At 27.7% G+C, this 15984-nt stretch overlaps 1 protein-coding gene across 1 annotated transcript; it reads left to right on the forward strand.

Annotated features, from left to right (window-relative positions):
- The first annotated feature begins 7806 nt into the window (after positions 1 to 7806).
- LOC119668858 (somatostatin receptor type 5-like) lies at positions 7807 to 9545 on the forward strand. Its single transcript, XM_038078525.1, has one exon. It carries the CDS (start codon positions 7931 to 7933, stop codon positions 9479 to 9481), a length of 1551 nt encoding a protein of 516 aa, XP_037934453.1. The 5' UTR covers positions 7807 to 7930; the 3' UTR covers positions 9482 to 9545.
- Positions 9546 to 15984: the final 6439 nt, after the last annotated feature.

Here is a 15984-nt window from a genome sequence, read left to right on the forward strand (position 1 = left end):
AATTTTAAACTTAAACAAAGAAACAAAAAAGTATTGAATACATTAAAATAAATCAACGTTGATATTTTGAAGCTAAGAGTTCTTCTTCTGTTTACTTTTCGCATTTTTATCGGTATAAAATATTGTTTTTTGCCGCTGTTTATCCTTCAAGTTCAGTTCCTGTTGAAATGTTTAATGTCAGTAGTACGATAAAGTAATAAATAAATTTAAAATGAAATAAATGTTGGTCAGAGTAAAATTTATTGTTTCAAAATTGTTTGTATATGGAGTGTATATACTCGTATATCTTCTCATATTAAGGTTTTATTTATTCTAATACTTGTAAATGCAAAGAGTCCTCTAAGAGTTTAAAATAAAAAATAATATTGAAACAATATTTTTTTAAAAAAATTTAATTTTAAATATCAACACCAATATAACTAAATTTAAATATTTGTATTCCAGTTTGTTTTTGTTTCAGATATTTACAACAACTTCAGTTAGAGTAATCGAATGAGTAGTACATAGTGCTTTAAAGTTCTAGAGCCCAAAATTTTTTTAGATTTCCAAAAAAATTGATTCAAAATTCTTTGACAATCAATTTGGAATAATATCCTTTAAACAGTTTCAATTTCGTCATTAAGCAGTTTAGAAACTCTCAAAATAATCGTGTTCACTTAATTGCACGCACTGCTGCGCACTGCCATTTGAGATTACGAAGCAATTTTCAATCTCAAATAATGGTATGGGCAGCTGTGATCGCTGATGGGAGTTCTCCAATCGTTTTCATCTAGCCTGGTGTCAAAATTAATACGATTTATTATCGGGAGAATGGAAGTTGATTTAGAGCCGTGGGCAAGCAAACATTTCGGTATTAGACTATGAACGTTTGAACATGATTTGGCATTGTGTCATAAAGAGCAAAAAGTGAATCAAGAATGTTTCAAAAAGTTATGTTTCACACTTCATTTCCACCACACAATGGCTTTCGAATTCTCCAGATGCAAATCCAATGGTTTATTTCATATGGATAATTTTAGAGAGCAAGGTTGAATGCGCCAAAAAAATCAATTGTTATGGAATGGACCAAAATACCGAAAGATCACATTTGTAAAGAATACAATTCATTTTTTTAACCGTTAGAAGGCCATAGTCAAGGGAAAGGGTGGTCACAGCGAGCTAGAATGAATAGATTCTACAATTTTGATTTCTTCCATACATTTTCGTAATTTGAATGAATAGAAATTAATTTCACACAAAAAAGATATGGTCGATTCAATAGACAACACTTCAATCGCCTAACTCTGTAGAGAACTTAAAGGTAATAGTGGGCATTCTTTGTCATCCGATTTTAAATAGTATTGACATTTTTATTCAATATTGTCTGGCAAATCATTGTAGACGGAAGTTTTTAGGAAATGAATTAAATAATATTGTCTTGTACAATGTCTGGTAAATATGCCCTACATTTATTGATATAATGGTTCAAAGTATAAAGTCCATATTTACTTACTTACTTATATTTTAGACAAAAGGAGGAGTAATAAAAATAATTACAAAATAATGCTTTAAGTAGAGTCATCATTAAACTCCCTTTATATTTTTTAAAGTTAAGCTATATTTAAAATTTAACTAAAAATAGCAATATACTATTTTTGCTCCACTTTACTCAACCAGAAACTTCTGGGTTTTTACGTTATTAGGGTAATTTTAACTCTTAACAATATTTATGTGATTTACAACAATCAAAGTTCAAATCTGCTGTCAGGACCAGAAGTGCAGCAAGTGTGAAGAAAGTGCAGAAAAAATCTATAAATATTAAAAAAAATTCACAAGAGCTCGACATAAAAAAAAACTGTAAAATACATAAAAAAGTGTTGATCAAAAGTGATGAGACTTCCGACTCTTTCAATTACGAATAAAACACTTGAGCGATGCACTAAAACTACTAAATCGTCTAAAGAGGAGGAAATATGAAATATGACAAAAGGGATTATTTGGTGAAAACTCATAGGAACACGCTGCGGAAAATGTTGACAATCCACATGCCTCCGAGACCAGGACATGCAAAAAACTAAAATTTCAACTGAATTTATCATTAGAAGTGAATATAAATGATGACGAATATTGGCAAAATTGTCCTCTACTTCACACATTAAGGGAACAATAAAGTATTCCCAAATTAAAGTGGACTGAACTTTTCGAATTTTCCGAATTTTCACTTAATGCAACAACAAATTTGTTTGCATTTTATATTGCAAGAATAAAAAAACTTTTATATTTTTCTCTTGAGTGTATTAAAAGTGTTAATCGATAAAGTATTTTATCTTTATTTGCTACAATTTCAGTTACTTTTTTGTCTTGTTTTAGTATTGAATGTAGAGGAACCGGAAAATGTGTCAGTAGCTGTTATGTGACTTTTGCTTCTGGTGTGCACATACCTTACAATATATCAAACGGTATGCGGTTTGTCAAAGGATATGAGATATTTTCTATTTTTTCAGTTTTATTTGGAATTGGCACGTTTTTGCTTTGAAGATCTAAATTGCCTAACATCTAATAGATAGGTTTTCGGTGAAACGTGCGGTTTGAAATTGCCAAAGGATTAGAATTAAACACCTCTGTTTCCGAGTACACTAATGGGAAATAAAAGTAATTGGTTTTATTGGGTATGACAGTCAAAGGTATTTCATTGGCATATGTTGATATTTAATATTTTAAAACTGGGGTCTATAAAAATTACAGTATAATAAAATAAATAAATTTAATTATATGAAAGTGGAAATTAACAATGGAAGGCAGGTGTTTCATGTCCATTAAAGAAATGTATTAATTTCAACAGTTTATTTTATTAATATATATTAAATAATATATTTAATGTATAATATAATATAATAAATATTTGAAGTTGTTTGTTTAAAAAAAATATAAGACAAAACTGACACTACTCTGGGCGGCAACAGTCGAAATGTTAATAGGGACTCATATTTGCAAACCTTAATATATGTATTTGATGTTTTGAAATATTTAAAATTAACATTAATATTTTAAAAAAGTGTATATGCTGAAAATAATAATTTAATAATTTTTTGAAATTCTTTAACCGAAAATAGAAATTAAGAATTTTTTTGAAAAGTGGTTGGTTAATAGATATATGTATATCTAAAACACAATACATATAGGCGGGTGAATTGACTTCGTTTTCCAGAACATTGTTTGGAAATGTTTAAGCACAATTTAGCTGATTGTGAACGTCGACACAATTGATAAAATGTATATTCATTACTAAACACCTGACGAATGGCAACAAGTCAGAGATTGCGTAGAGTTCGTGGGTAGTGGTCACAAACGACCACGAACTCAAGAGTCGGCTTCCGATCGGGAAAGTTTTGATTTTCGTATTTCGGGATTTAAGTGGAATAATTTTCATAGACTATTTGTAAAAACGAAAAACAATAACATCAGACTATTATTGCATAGTATTGAATGAATTGCTTGAGGAAATCAAGACAAAACGAACACATTTCTCAAAGAAAAAAATTTATTTTTGCAGGATGAAAACACATGAAAACCATCTTCATCTTCTCCAGATATGGCTCCCAGTGACTATTACCTATTTCCAAATTTAAAAAAAAATATGGTGCCAGGGAAAAAGATTTGCATCAAATGATTAGGTGGAATGAAAAAATGAGGTGTATTTTGGAGGACTTGATAAATTGTATTATTTACAAGGTATCCAAATGTTGAAAGACAGTTGGACTGGATGTATCTAGCTAAAAGAAGACAATATTGAAGTATAAAATATAACTTTCCAAAAATGATGCGAGTTTAGCACTTAGGCCGGGTTTTTATCAATCCACCTAGTATATCAAGAAATATTAAGTATAAATAATGAAATATTAATTAATTAGAAATTAATTAATAAGTGTAAAATGACTGTATATTATAAAATTAAGATTTACTTAAAATCAGAAAAATTAAAAATTAACACTTCTGTCAAGTTTCTTCTGTTTAAAATGGACTTGAGTGAGTGTCAGTGAAACCACCGATTATTTAAAAAAGTTATTTGGTTTTTTATTTAAATTATTTATTTTATTATTTTTAATATTATATTTAAGCTACTGTAACCTAAAGTAGTACATATGTATCAAGCAAACGATGAAAGAGTATTATATGTGAATTCCATCTGTGTATTATTCTATATGGAAAATATACTCATTTATCTACATTTTTAATGATTTAAGCAACTTCTCCATGTAATAATAGTTATTGTTGCATTTTATTGCATATAGTATAAGCTGTGAAATCAACTAAAACGGTTTTATCTCACGTGCAGGTTAGAGGTGTGCCAATAAAAAACTGTAGAAAATGATTTTTATTCTATGTTCTTGGTTTAATGATTAAACGTTGAAACCACAATAAAAACGGTTAAGATTTAAAATGGTACTTATTTTAATCCAATCATGTCGAGGTACTTACAAAAATTTTTAGTTCATCCATTCAATCTAAATTAGAAGATATTGCGCTCAACGCAATATACATCCACTTTAGTTGAAATAAAAATTTAAAGTTGCATACTAAAATATTTATAGATGAATTAATATATAAATAATGGAATTTCTAATATGTTCAAGCGCATATGAACATTTAGAGATGGTTTATAACAAGCATAATCCAATATCCATAAAAAGTTTCCATCAAAAGTATTTTAAATAGCACATATTCTAAAAGACATAAAATTTTTACCCGTGTATGCTATAGGTATTAGACAATAATCCGGTTACAGTACAAGCATAAAAATAATATTAAATTAAAAAAAAAATGTTGAAAATGCAAGCTGCAATTTCTGTAAGGTGTTCGTTTTCAATAATTAATTAGATAATAAACCTACAGTAATGCAATACACTCGAGAATCGCTGGTATCATCTAACCTTCATCTAATAAGTTCTTAATACATTATATATACTTCAGCTTAACTCATTCATTAATGTCATGTCTATTAAAATCTTTTTTGATTTTATCGTTCTGTGACTTAAATGGGTTCAACTAATCAATGGATTAATTATTTGAAAAATTTTTGGACATCTTCAAAGTAAAGTTTTTTGGGTACATTTCTCTTTGATAACTTGTAGCACGATGAATATTGCATGATGATCTTCGCGGTGAAGTATCAAATAAGTCTATCAGTGTAGAATGAAATGTCTGAAAACTTTATAATCTTATTATGTACATATTTAAGATTTTGACCTATACATACCATCCAGAAACAACCGCCCAGAGCCAAGACTAAAATAATTGTGTTAAAGTCGTCGAAAAATAGAGGTCATGTTAATAATTATCTTCGATTCTTGTGTTCTGGTGTGACCATGGAAAAAAACTTAGGTGTAGCGCTTATTATACATCAAATTTGGTCGTACAACTTGTCTGTTGAGATGAAAAGTTTCTACCAAATCTGCAGGTCTGATAATAAGTTGGATGGAAATCAAAATATATTGATTTTTTGTCAAAATTGCTCGTGTTGTTTCGTATACGATTGGATTTTTGTCGGCCTACATGCAAATTTTCATTCTAATTTAAAGGCTGGAAGCGAAAACATCGTTTAAATACATGCGTGATTTTATTTTGTAGTATATGGTATTTTTTGTTTTCTTTACTAAGGCGTTTTTAAAATAATATTGACTGTGTCGAATGTCTTCCTCTCTCATCCTCATCTCCCAGTAGAGCATAAAGCCTCAACCATCCTTTTATATCTGATTCTGTTATTTGATTCTCGGCTGATATCATTCCAGGAATAATTGGCGTCTCCTACCTATTCCTCTTGCTTTATATATGAATAGTGAAACTCAATGATAAAAATTAGTTTCTTTTCTTTTTATTTGGTATTGTTTACCAATTCACCTTACCCCAGCTATTTCGTACTCATGAACCGAAATTAATTTATAATAATTTTAGTTTGTTTATACAATTTTATTTGCTTTGTCCCTGTTTTGTTGTCATTATTTTGGTTGATAGATTTAATCCTGTTAAGGCAATAGGAAAACGTGAGTTGCTTACTTAATTTTACCTTAGATTGGTAGTAAAGCAAGGATTGGTAAATAAAAGGATTAGAGTGAAATTGGAAACATGGTCGAAATAAGTTAAATCATTGAAAGGATTTCGCAATTAAATTTAGAAAATTTATTCTGTGCATTTAATGAAGAGGAAATTAAGATAGAAATAAAAGGACAAAGCAGTTTTAAAGCATTCTTAAAAGGAATTATTATTTTTTTTAATTTGTGTGCTTGAGATAACAAACACGAATTATTTTCTATTTTAAAGTATTTTACAAGTATTTAATAGAGAAAATTAATCTATTTGATTTAATATACTTATTAACTTTAATTATTTATAATTAGGAATGGGTATCTAATTTGATGACAACATCAATATTGAGCCTTTCCATTTAATTAATTTTTTTTATATTGATTAATAAATTATATGTATATAATTATAGTAAATATGGTTTTAATTTAGATATGTATATTAAAAAAGTTGTCTTTTTCGTTTACAATGTGAAAACTACAATTAGTAACAGTAGTGTCATTATCAGTTCTAATTACGATAAGATATATAACTAGAACTTCTACTAGAAACATTTTTTATTTTTAAAGTAGAGTATTTCTTTAATTAAATAATTATTCTAAATTTAAATTTCTATAATTATTTAAATTTGAAATATTTGTATGAAGTCATAATTACAAATCAACCATAAATACAATTTCAAGATTCTACTTTCCTGAATTCATTAAAATTTATATGTTTAATAATACCTTCAAAGACCCTGGTTTCTATTCAAGTAAATACAAAATCTAATAAAACTAAAGAACTGTTCTGTTCAGAAACAAAATTTTAATTCATAACTTACGATTACACAGTAGGACACAAAGAGGTTAATTTCCATATTTATTGACTGCAGCATAGACAGTAAAGAAGCTTAAGGGATTACAAAACACTACAGCAAAATGTGAACTGCTTTAAAGGTAAAATCCGAAGAGGAAGAACAGAAGCAATGATGCGTCAAATAGACAACAGAGATCAAAGGAAAGATATGTGTCATTTTATTAACCGATACTATATGCAACCGCAACGCAGTCACCTAAATGAACTCCTATGGCAATGTGCAACACATCATCCTGCTGTCTACTCAAGCAAGCGATAAATGTGTGTATCCTTCGTGCTTTGAAGGATGTTGAAATGAGTTCAAGAGGAAAATTTGCTATGCTGTTGTCTGTGGCCATTCAGAGCACATTGCTGCACACATAGTGAGTCTTGATAAGTTTTGCTGCGCACCGACCGTATGACCAATTATAGGTGCCACTATACAGCGGTCAGTGGAGAGTAGAATATTGAGCAATTCTAGGTAATTTAAGTTGATATATTAAAGCTGTAATTGCACAGTGCTGTGTGCTCTGTGGCATTGAGTGCAGTCTTGCACAAACTATTAACTGCACATGTTAGTCATGCACAGATAAAGATAAATTCTTGTAGGAATGGAACTCATTAGAAACAAATTAGTTTTCAAAATTACATAAATGGTAAGGAAAGCAAATACATATAGGAAGTTAATTATTTTAATTGAGGAAACTACTTATGTATAATGTTATTAAAATATAAAAAAATCAAAAGCAATCACTGAATTGTGTGTGGTGTTGTTGTATATTTATAATATAAAATTAATATTTATTTAACTCTTCATAAATTACATACATTTATTACTAAATTCATATAGCATATACTTTAAACATTATTTAAATTATTTTTTGTTTGTTTTGTTTTTCAGATCAATCAATCCTTCAATATGAAGTTTCTGCAAACAACTTGTACACTACAACTTTTCATCATATGGGTTGCGGGAAGCAGCTTAATCCACACTGGCAATTAGAGGACAGAAAATGCTATTGCTTTATTCAGAATGAATAGGTTTTTCATTTTAACAAGCCTTGTGTTAACATTAACGAGCTCAATACACATTACACGCGCAGAAACCACAGACACGCCGGTTACCAATAAAGTCAACACTGAGATGGCTTCAGTTGCGGATGTAGAGGAGCAATTCAAGCCCACACTAAATCTTTTTCAATTGGATGAGCTTTATAAGCGTGTTAATGCTGGCCTATTCAATGGTCACAATATTAGCTTAAATGACACTTATGAGTACGACGACGATATGAACTGCTACAATGGACAAAATGCCATTGGTAATCTGATAACCATGATACTCTATTCAAGTGTTTGCATAATTGGACTCTTTGGCAATACTCTTGTCATATATGTAGTACTAAGATTTTCAAAAATGCAAACAGTAACTAATATTTATATATTAAATTTGGCTATAGCGGATGAGTGCTTTCTCATTGGCATACCATTTCTATTGTATACCATGCAAATTGGCAGTTGGAAATTTGGTGAATATATGTGTAAGGCATATATGGTGAGCACATCTATAACACAATTTACATCATCAATTTTTTTACTTATCATGTCTGCTGATCGTTACATTGCCGTTTGCCATCCTATATCATCATCGCAATATCGTACACCGTTTGTCTCCAAAGTTGTCTCAGGCATTGCTTGGCTGACGTCAGCGCTGTTGATGTTGCCGGTGATATTATTTGCTAATACCGTGCAGGCGGGTGAGCATATCTCATGCAACATTAAATGGCCCGAAGCACAGAATACACAATCGGGTACCACATTTATACTGTATTCACTGACGTTGGGCTTTGCCACACCGCTAACTTTTATATTGGGCTTCTATTGTTTGGTCATACGCAAGCTGCACACAGCGGGACCGAAAAATAAATCTAAAGAAAAGAAACGTTCACACCGTAAGGTAACGAAACTTGTTCTAACAGTGATTACAGTATACATCATGTGTTGGTTACCCTATTGGATTTCACAGGTGGCACTTATAAATTCGTCACCAGGCAAATGCGCTTCGAGACTAGAGATAACGATCTTCCTATTAGTCGGCTGTTTAGGTTATTCGAATTCAGCCATGAATCCAATACTCTACGCATTTTTGAGTGATAACTTTAAGAAAAGTTTTATGAAGGCTTGCACTTGTGCAGCACGCAAAGATGTTAATGCGCAGTTACAGATGGAAAACAGTTTCTTTCCGAAATTCGGTAAAAATCGTCAATCGGAACGTTTGATATCATCCAAAAAGGCCAAACAAAGAAAAGCACTGGCGGCACACAATAATAATGCCAACATAAATGCCACAACAACAACCACTACTGGTACTGGCAACACGGCGACTACATATGTTGACCCCATGACAAGTGTATTTCCATCAGTAAATGTGCCGGTGACTACGCATAATGTAGATTTTCTTGCAGCTACGGGCGGTACGAGTGCTACCGTACTAGTCATTGCTCCTGCACTTACAGAAAATAACTCAATAAGTAAGGGTAGAGATTTGGAAAATAGTAAGCCTCCTGTTCTACATACAGACTTATAAGACAGACCCTTGGAGACGTTTGTTTATGTAGCAAGAAGATGAGAAATGAAGGAGTTCGCAGTGGTTAAAGAAACCCTGGTGTAAACTATATATGTGTGTGGAAAATTATTTTATATTATAAAAGTAATGTACATATAAAACTTTATACGTAAATCAATATTATTAAATAATTATTAAGTAATTATTTAATAGCAGAAATTTGTTAAGAAATTTGTAAGTACTTATAAGGAAGGATTTTGCAAATTTGCGGTAAATAAGTTGAACTATTTTTCTTAGTAGTGTTATTTTGTTCTATTTAATTTCAAATTTTTTCTACTATAGTTATTTTATATGACAACCTGGGAATGATCTACTTTATTAAGCAACGTTATAAACGACGATATTTACAGCGTTAACTTTTCTTATTGGACCTTCTTTCTACATAATAGAATTAAGGCGATTTATATGAAAGCTGACTCCCACATATTAATAATATTTCAACATCATAGTGCACTTTGTAGCTATGTTATACACCCGATTCTAAGCCCAATTCATTTTAATGTGGATCTGTGTTTCTTAGAGACACTAAATCAAACTGCAAACTGAGTCTATTATACTAAAGTTAAGGTGTCTTGAACCTGAATGATCAAGGCAAATACAAAAAGATAACTATATGTAAGTGACAGAATCTGCAATGATTTTATTTGGAGAGTGTGACAAAGGTAGACAAAAAACAATAAATAAATGATTTAATAGTCGACGTTAATGTGTTGGAGAGTTGTTGTATCAGATCTTTATAGCTGATCGTCAGTGGCGTTTAGAACTATTCGTTATTTTTCATAGTTTGTGTAAAATGAATTATTGGATTGCTAGACGTATAATTCTTTTGCCTCATGGTTAAAATTTTGATTGTATATTTGTCTAGGCTTAAGTTCGCACTGAAAAGTCAACTTTTGCACATACAAGTTTTAGGTACAATATCTTTTCAAATTTTTTAATTTATATGGTTATATGTTCGCAGAGCAGAAGTTTTGTTTTACTTTTTTGTTATTACTATTGGAACTACAAAGCTCACCATAATTTTTTCAGTCGTTTTTTTTACTCAGCGGTACCAATTAAAATTAATCTATCTATCTGCGCATCTATCTATCTATATTAAATAAATACATTTCAAAAATGAAGGTGAATTCTTGATCAAATAAACTAAACGTTTCATGTGGGAGGCATAATTCTATATCTAAGTTTGAAACACAGATTTATCTATTTTCAATTTAAACTGAAATATATACTTTCAAAAGAAAGTGACTCGAAAAAATCTGCGTCAAGAAATTGAAGTGTAAAATATCACGATGACATTATGCATGAATGTAAGAAATATTAATAATCTTCCAGTTATTATATCAACAACCTTAACAAATAATATTGGTGATATTTCAGGTTGTATAATTTTATTTTTATGTTTTGTTTTTGTAAGCAGTTTTCTATGCCCTTGATTAATAATAAAAATTGAAGTTAGAAGGGCTCGAACAGTAATGAAACAACAATAACAAAAATTTTAAAAAATTTGTTCAAAATCGGTTGACCAGACAACGCAGTTTCGAGTACTACCAAGTACTCATCAACAGTGATTTTTAGGAAATATTTGAAGTTTTATTTAATTAGTTTATGGTCTGTATATGAAATGTTGGACTGCAAGCGCTAGAACATTTTATATATAGTTGTATATAGTAGTTTATATATACGGACTACGGATTAATTACGGTGGATACAAATTATAGCTAAAGTGATTATATAGTAGTTATCTATTAGTTAATTTATTATTATAAAAGAAAACAGAAACTTAGTAAAATCAATTTCAATGATATCTAAAAAATATTTAAGCAGATGTGTGTACTTAATGAATTTTTAATTTTATAAATATTAAAATAAAATAAGTAATTTATATTTATATATACCGCAAAAATAATTTTTTATAAACCAAATTCATTTCATTTATAAACAAGTGGGAGCTAATAAGTAAGGTTGATCTTGATTAAAAATAAATTAAAGTTTTAATTTTAATAATTGTATGTTGATAAAATAATAGAAAATAAATTGCATATCTATAAGAAAGATTATTAAAACTGTATATAAGATATAAAATTATTTAATAATTTTGATGTGGAATACATTAAGTTTAAGCTTAATAAATATTTTTCTATAATGTTGCTTTCTTTTATTTTTAAAATGAATTATAAATAAATATTATTTTTTAACATTTTCATAGTTTTATTAATTTTGAAGAATAAATTGGCCTTTTTGTTGATTATATATTAGTAAATTCTTCTGCTTATCAGGTCATAAATCTGTATATCCCAGTACTAAAATATTTAGTTTTTAAAATATTTTTTAATTGAAATATACCATATTATTTTATTTTTATGTTATTTTTGTGTTATTATATTTTTGAAGCATATTTTTTCTTCTATTTACCTGCAGAAAATTTCTCAAACCTCTTTCCACATAATGTGTGCTTTAAAGATAATTAAGTCTAAAGTAAATTAAAATATTATGAATTAAACGAATTTTATTTTCAATTTTAAAATTTAGATGTTTTTTAGTTTGTTTACTTTTTTTCAGCAAAATTTAAATATTTATAGACTAATAGCATTTAAGTATGAAATTAAATTAAAAACAAATTGTTAATAAAATTATGAAATCATATTGCATAAAATATGTCATTAAATTTGAATAGATTTCAATTTAATTAAGTAAATACGATTTAATTGAAATAAAATGTAATGCTCAAAGCATAAAAATTTTATATAAACTATATTACATATATGTATTATATATGCCTGTATGTACCATAAGTACGAATTTGCGTATCGCCATATGAGAGTATGTAAATGTAAAAATTTTTTTTTGAAATAGGCACTTATAGTTTGTATATATAAAAATATATAAAAAAAAAATAATATATGTCACTAAAACTAAATTGAATGGGAAAATTCCAAAAAAATAATAATAATTGAAAATTAAAAATTAATTTAATAATATTTGCAGTTAAATTTTAATATTTTTCCAAAAGTAATGAAAATAAATATTATGTATGGTGAAGAGATAAATGTAATTAAAAAATATCAATTAAATAAACGAAATTAAATCTTAATATTGAGTTATATAACTCAATTATTAAAAATAAATAGTATTAAAGGAATGTAATGCTATTTATATACAAAAAAATAAATTAATGTAATATTTTTAATTAAATCTGTAAGCTGAATATCTTTAAGTAATTTAATTAATTAAATAAAAAATTGCGGAAGCCGCTTTGTATCTTTTGAATAAGAATTTTAGATTAAATATTAAATATGAATTAAATATGATTAATATAATTATGGTATAAAAGTATTTCTGTTACACAAATACTATTAATACCACTCTACAGAATAGAGATATAATGTTGTATGAGATTATAATTAAAATTTTACTATTGTCAATACAGGTATTAAATAATTACAATAAATATATTTCATTATAATTATAAATAAAATTATTATAATTTCAAAAATATATAAATTTGGCATTTTATTTGTTTGTTTTGATTTCCACACTAGGCATTTGAAGATGTCAGAATATCAGATATAAAATTTAAACTAAGTAATAGCTTTATAATTCTTCACATACACATATATTGTAAACGCATACGTAGAATATTTTATTTTTAATTCTATTAAAAAGACGTATATATGTAGTTATGTGATTACATATTATTTAATATATTATTTTTTATTTTATATATAAAAATGTTTAATATAATTAAACATTTGTTATTAAATATATATATATATAAATATATATGTATATATAAATATAAGTTCATTTTATTAATTGTTATTTTAATTTTGCAACTATCTTATTATCCGCCCTTCACACATTTTAACCTTATTTGTTTCTACAATTTTTAATTTTTATTAGTCATCATTAATTTTTTATTAATAGATCTTTAATTATTTATTAAATAGTATTGTTAATATCACTTCATCGAAAATAATTAATTTGCAACTTATTTGCTTAAAATTTAGTAATAAAAATAATAATGGAGTGCTTGAATTAAATTATAAGCTAAAACTATACGTTTAGGGAACACTGTTTTGACAAAGATAAAGACACTTTGGATGTTAACGCACGGATTACCAGTCGGTGTGATGATTCTATTTAAATTCCCTTAATACTGATTATTTATAAAATAGAGCATTTTTATGAAATAGTAGTGGCTTCTTTTAATTATCGTCTACAAAATAGTTCTTATTCGTATACACATAATATAGTTTTCAAAAATAGATTTATATATTTATTCCATTTTATCAAATTAGGTTACAAGAGACTTCTATTATCCATCGTATGTGTTATTATGATAATTGAGTTAAAAGTTTTTGATGCTGGCACTATGCTTTTATATATTTTGTAAAGAAAGTAGCAAGAACTGATCACTTGAAAAGTTCTCTTAAAGAAATTATCCGAATTCTTTTAGTCGTTAAGTTGGCAACGTTGTGCTTCTTACTCACGCAAAATTTGAGCGTTACTTGTCTCTTAGTTTAAGAGACATAAGAATAATATATTGAAGGTTTTTAACGCAATTCGACAGGAGGATTTGGAATATTCTGATGTCGTCTATGAACATTGCCATAGTAGCTCCAGTCTCTAAAGTGGGTTATATTTATTTATAATTTTTTATAAATTATTTATTTATTTATTATATTATTATTTATTTCAATAAATATATATAATTTATTCACTTATCTTCACTTAAATCGAACTACAGCCATATACGAATTTTTTCAAATTCTCATATTCAATAACATTCAATTCAATTCAATTCTATAAAAGTGAAACATGAAAGATAATTGCAGTGCTAATAATCCAGTCAAAGCCGCAATTATAAAATACCAAATTTTTGACAATTTATACTCGTAGAATATTCAATATTAATTTGTGGGTTTGACCAAAGCAATTTAAGACTACAAAAGAAATTCTTAAACGTAGCCTTTGACTGTATAGGGAACCAAAAAGTATTATAATATCGTTCGTCAGGATCTGGAGTGGTATCTGCAGAGTTCAAGGTCCCTGTGCGCAGGCTATGATTTGGAGGAAAATAGTAAGATCAGTATAATTCCTCATAATAACAGATATGAGCTAAATTTCGACAGCATTTTATTAAATTATATTAAAACGCCAAAAAAAAATTAATTATTTGACGTTTATTTGGTATGGTGGAATGGACTGATTTTGCGGGATTTGAATCGGGAAGTGTTTAGCGCTGAATAATATAAAATTACTATAAACTCAAATACAATATTCTGATTGCTAATATAAAATTAGTGTAACCTTATTTAATAATTTTTAATCAATTTTAATTTAATTAAATTTAATTAAACTTTGTGACTGAAACCTAAACTTCTTTGATAAGAATAATAAACAATAGGTACCTTTTCAATGATTTTTGCCATAATCATTCCTTTCATTTGAAAAAAAATCAAAAATATTTACTAAAAAGGATTGTTTTGAGAAGTGAGCAAACTGGAAAGAACACGAAATTAACTCATTGAATAAATATTTTTTTATTCCTGATGAACTTAAAAGACGTCAGTCAAATATTCATTCTCTCCTTATCATTCAGAATTGAAAGGAAAACCTTCAGTTGTAAATAAGTTTTTAATTAAAATTTAAATTGCTTTATTTTTGTTCATTTATTTGAGGAGTTGTATTTATTTTCAGTTGTTTTTGTTAATAAAAGTACCTTTGTAAAGTATCCTTTTTACCCATGGAAGAAATTAAATCAAGTGAAATGAGAACAATTAATGATTTTCTGGATGCGCTTTTTTATTCCATTTTCACAAACTATGTTTTCTTATAAATTAATAAAATTGTAAACATTACCCATTTAACAAGGATTTTATCTGGAATTTTTTTCAATTTATGTGGAATTAACTTGTTCATATTTTTTTATTTGCTTGGAAAAATCCAAACTCGTGGAAATACCATTTAGAAGCCATAAATAGACTTGCATTCGCAGTGCGTTTATGTTGGCAATTGCAACAGAGAAGAGAAATTAGAAAAATAAAAACAAAAAATAGGAAATGTTTTTCATATTTTCTTTTTTATTTGTTTTTTTTTCTCACATCATTTTTCCTTAAAACTTTTCATTTTCGATTAGTTTTCCCACGGCGTATATAAAATATTGACCGCATTTTTACGCTTTCCCAACCGCAGAGTTAAGCCTGTATGGTTGTGTGTTTTCTTTTAGTTGTGAATAACGAAAGTTAATTAAAAGTATAAAAATTCATATTGAAAATTGTTTTTCATTTTTTCATAAAAGTTTTTCACTTCAACTTTGCAAATTCTATGCCGTTTTTTGGATTAAATAGAGAGTAACGGACTCATTAAAAAGAAAATAACTAAATTTCGAAAGTGAATTTTTAACTGAAAAACTTTTTTCTATAAAGAATCCTGATAAGCATTAAGGATTTTAAGTCCTTGTC

The sequence above is a fragment of the Teleopsis dalmanni genome, chromosome 1, assembly GCF_002237135.1.
Source record: "Teleopsis dalmanni isolate 2A chromosome 1, ASM223713v2, whole genome shotgun sequence".
Classification (NCBI taxonomy): domain Eukaryota; kingdom Metazoa; phylum Arthropoda; class Insecta; order Diptera; family Diopsidae; genus Teleopsis; species Teleopsis dalmanni.